This window comes from Lupinus angustifolius, chromosome LG03 (genome assembly GCF_001865875.1).
Source record: "Lupinus angustifolius cultivar Tanjil chromosome LG03, LupAngTanjil_v1.0, whole genome shotgun sequence".
In the NCBI taxonomy this organism is placed as follows: Eukaryota; Viridiplantae; Streptophyta; class Magnoliopsida; order Fabales; family Fabaceae; genus Lupinus; species Lupinus angustifolius.
Genome location: NC_032011.1, coordinates 4383264 through 4387473, shown reverse-complemented (window position 1 = coordinate 4387473; position 4210 = coordinate 4383264). Strand labels below are relative to the sequence as shown.

At 28.6% G+C, this 4210-nt stretch overlaps 1 protein-coding gene across 2 annotated transcripts; it reads left to right on the top strand.

The window, feature by feature from the left end:
• Positions 2545–3835, top strand: LOC109342541. Of its 2 annotated transcripts, none has more exons than XM_019580513.1 (4): positions 2545–2660; positions 2783–2901; positions 3107–3225; positions 3468–3835. In XM_019580513.1, exons 1-4 carry the CDS (start codon positions 2624–2626, stop codon positions 3595–3597), a joined length of 405 nt encoding a protein of 134 aa, XP_019436058.1. In that variant the 5' UTR covers positions 2545–2623; the 3' UTR covers positions 3598–3835. The 2 variants fall into 2 exon arrangements, with proteins under 2 accessions (XP_019436058.1, XP_019436057.1); XM_019580512.1 differs by having other exon boundaries at positions 3465–3835.

Sequence of the window (4210 nt, the reverse complement as noted above, 5' to 3'; positions counted from 1 at the left end):
GAGCAGGACCGATCTTACTCGCTCACTTAATACAGTTCGATTATGATTGAGTCCGAAAAGGGTCGAGTCTCATCGAGTTTAGGATCAGATTTGGGTTCAAAAATTAGACTCAATCAATATTTAGGGTCAACCATTGTTTAAACATGACCCAACATGATTACTCATTCATCATATTTGCATATGTCTTTATTCAAATATGTACAAAGTAATAACACTTTTTCGGTTGAAAATATTAATTATTATCTAAAAATTTCATCATATATACATGATTAAAAATATATATATATATATATATATATATATATATATGTCAATTTATATATCAAATTACATATTCATAACAATAAATAATATTGAGAAGACTTTATCTAAAATGAATATGCATGATATTTAGTCGGGTTTATGGTCGGTTTTAAAGGCTGACCCGATTGATATTTAGGAATCAGGTTAACTTCGGGTCCAGGGTCGAGTTCAAAAAATGACTCGGCCAACATTTAGGGTTAAGTAAGGACAAACCTTAACCTATTGCAAATCGTTCCATGTTCACCCCTACCTCAATCTAAGTAATGACCTAAAGGATGTCACCCAAAACTACGGATATAAATTGATTTAAAACTCTTATTTCTATTTATATATACATATATCTATATATGTATTTTCTCAATAGTAATCATTCAACAATATAAATTTGAGTACGTTAACTTGATTAAAAATTCTTAAACTTTAATAGATCAATTTTAAGATGAAAAAATAATCATATTAAACTCGAGTTCAGTCAATCTTTAATAAAGTATACAAAACTAAACTAAATTTGGTCACTTATTTCCACCTCATGTTCGTGTATCAAAACTTTTGCATTTATCCACAACAAGAAATTGTTAGTTTTAAATAATCTTAATTAGGCAACTAAATTATAATATATTAATACATAAAAATCCATAATCTTATTTTAATTCATTAATAAATTAGATATATAATGTACTAAAAAATGTATGTACCAAAAAAAATTACGTATCTATAAAATTATTGACTTGCATCATGGAAGGATTTTAATAAACATTATTATTTTTTTGCTATATGATGATAAAAAAGACATGCGTCATGGAAGGATAGATTTTATTACATCAACATGTTGATGTAGTGGTATAAAACTCTCATAAATTCTTAGAAAGACAAAAAAGTCAAGGATTTGATTTGTAAGAGACACAACCACATACTCTAATAGAGATTAATTCATTGCCCATAGAGAGGAGATACACTTGGTAGCAGTGTTGTTAAAACCGTTTCATACGGCCGGTTGAACCAGTAAACTGATCTCAATACAAGTACGGTAAAATAATTATACTGGTCATGCAATCATATCGGTCAAAACTGGTCATACCGACCACTTTTCAATTGAACTGTATCTGTCATACTGATCGGTTTTAATTTAAAATTAATTTTTTTAATAAAAATATTGGTTTTTATTGATTTTTCAACATTAATATTAATTTATTATATATGTATCTAATTTTGCTGGTATACGGTTTAATTAGTGAATCATCGGTTGAACTGCTATACAACTATATTAGTATCCTAACCGGTTTGATGACTGGTATGATGTCATTAACACTGCTTGTTAGTACTAAAAAAATCAAGAGAATAAAATATCTTCTCATACCATAAAAAAAAATTTCTTTTCAAATTCACGTATTGTTTGACATAGGGATGATAACATGGCGGCCACATCTAGTGCTTTCTCATTCTCAAATTCATAATATATGCGAGTACCCTTGCGAGTAGAAGGATTGTGGATAACCAACGAGTTTTTAATTTTAATAATATATTTATATACTTTGTAATTCAATATGTAAAAATGATTATTACATGAATAAAAAATATGTATATGATAAATTTATTACTATAGTCAAGTAAGTGTAATTTATTATGAAATAATAATAAAAAACTATTATATATATATATATTATTTATATATAAATTTAACTGAAAAATAAATTTATTTATATCAGGGTATCCACCGGGGAGCACATATGTTGTCTTACTTTTATACTACTTTATGTACTATTACTTCCAATTAGTTAAAAAATTTATTTGTTACATTTACAATTATTAAATATTTTTTTGGTCAATCATATCTTCTGACACATGAAGTGACACAAAGAAGTGAGATATCAGATGTGGATCCCCACGAGGTGTGAGTATCCCAAAACTCATTCTCATCCATAAACTATTTTTGAAGATACTCGTTGCAGGTATTTCCATGGGTCGCGTTTTTTTGTCATCACTGCTTAGACATGTTTTATTTTATATTTTTATAACATGTTTTAAATGAAAATAAGACACATGTCAAACAATGAATAAATTTAATAAGATTAGCTATCTATTAGTATAATGAGATATTTATTCTGAAAAATCAACATATCCATTTACAACAATTATTACTAAAGAAGTAATAAAGGATCAGATCAAAAATTCAAAAATATCATAACTTATCAAGAGAGAAACACACACATAATTACTATATAAGATATGGCAGTGCTGTGTCAAGATTTATCAATTCATTGAGAAAAGCATTGTGGTTAAAGATATGTTCTGATACCATACAGAAATAAATTCAGCAGCAATGGGTTCTCTTATGTCAGGATGGGGTTCTAAGTCAGGTATTTTTTGTACCAAAGAAATTAAATATACATGATTTGTATTTGATTAAGACCTTGGTAGTTGGTAGAATAGCCATATAGAAACTTATGATACGAGAAAAATCAACTTTTCTTTGTTTCAGCCACACTGAAAAGGACCGGCTCACTCACCAAAGAAGAAATTGATGCTTACTGGAAATCAAAGAAAGAGATAGAGGACGATCACCTTAGAGCTATTTCTGATCTATCAGAGACTATTCAGGTTTGCTAACAAAAAATCTTCAATTAAATGTTACATGTTTATTGAGGAAAAGAATCATTTCTAATAATGAAGAGATAAATTATTAATTTTGACTTTATATTTAAAAGTAAAAATGTTATACTATCAAATTATAGAATTTTTTTCCTTTGTTTTTATACGCTTCTCTCTCCAATAATGAAGCAGATCCTGACCCATTTATCGATAGGCTAACAAAGACAATGGAGCAGAGAAGAAGTTGCTGAGGTCAATTAGCATGCCCTTGGCCAGCTTAAAGGAGTCCTTAGGCACTAATTTGGAGCACCATATAATCGAGAAAAATGACTGGTAAATTATTTCTACCTATCATTATATAATTAACACTTCCTAAACTGAGATCTTGTTTCCAAGAGTACCATACTTAAAAATATTTTAATATAGAATTAAATTATATTCAGATACTTTTAAATAGCCTGATAATACAATTAGGTCAATATATTTTATACTTTTATTGTTCTTTTTATGATAAGTCTATTGGGTGGTATAGAATTAATTTTAATTATATTTTGCATGTTGTTGGATGAATGCAGGTGGACCAAGAGTAGCTGGGCATTTCTGAATGAGCCTCCAGTGACTGAAGCTGCTTCCCAGAATAAGTATGCATCACAGTTTCACGTTGCCAACATGGAATCATCAAAAAATGCACGAATTAGTGCTTGATAGAAATCTAAACCCATATACCAACCACTCTTTGGTATTTATATAAAAACATTATATAATATAATAATATGCATGATTGTAGAACTCATACTAGTGGGCTTTGTTATTAAGTTCGTGACTACACGAGAAGCTTAATGCATGATAAATTTGGCTGCAGGTTATATTTTTGCTATTTTGTTTTTAAAAAGAAGTTATATTTGCTAGTTATTGTGCTGCAAATCATGTTTGTCTTACAAGAGTTTGTTTGAAGACTCGTTAAATAAAAGATACATCTTTATATATCCAATAAAATATATCTCGATTAAACGATCGAGTTTGATTTGCTTGTATTATTGACAAGAGTTACATTATTTGCTAAAATGTTTAGCTAACCTTGTGTAAAAACATATCCGTGTCTTAGTCAAAATCATGACGATTAAAGCAAAACTATAAAATAAAAATTGTTACACCAGAAAACAAAATAAAAGTTGTGTAACGAAAAGTCCATGATGTTTTGTTGATAATAACACGCAGTTATTTAGTTCTTGACTTTGTTTCACTTTCTTTAATTCGTCAAGGACTAAAGGCAAAAAGAAGGGTCCTGGTCTCCAAATCTGGCTGCGAAAATTATTAA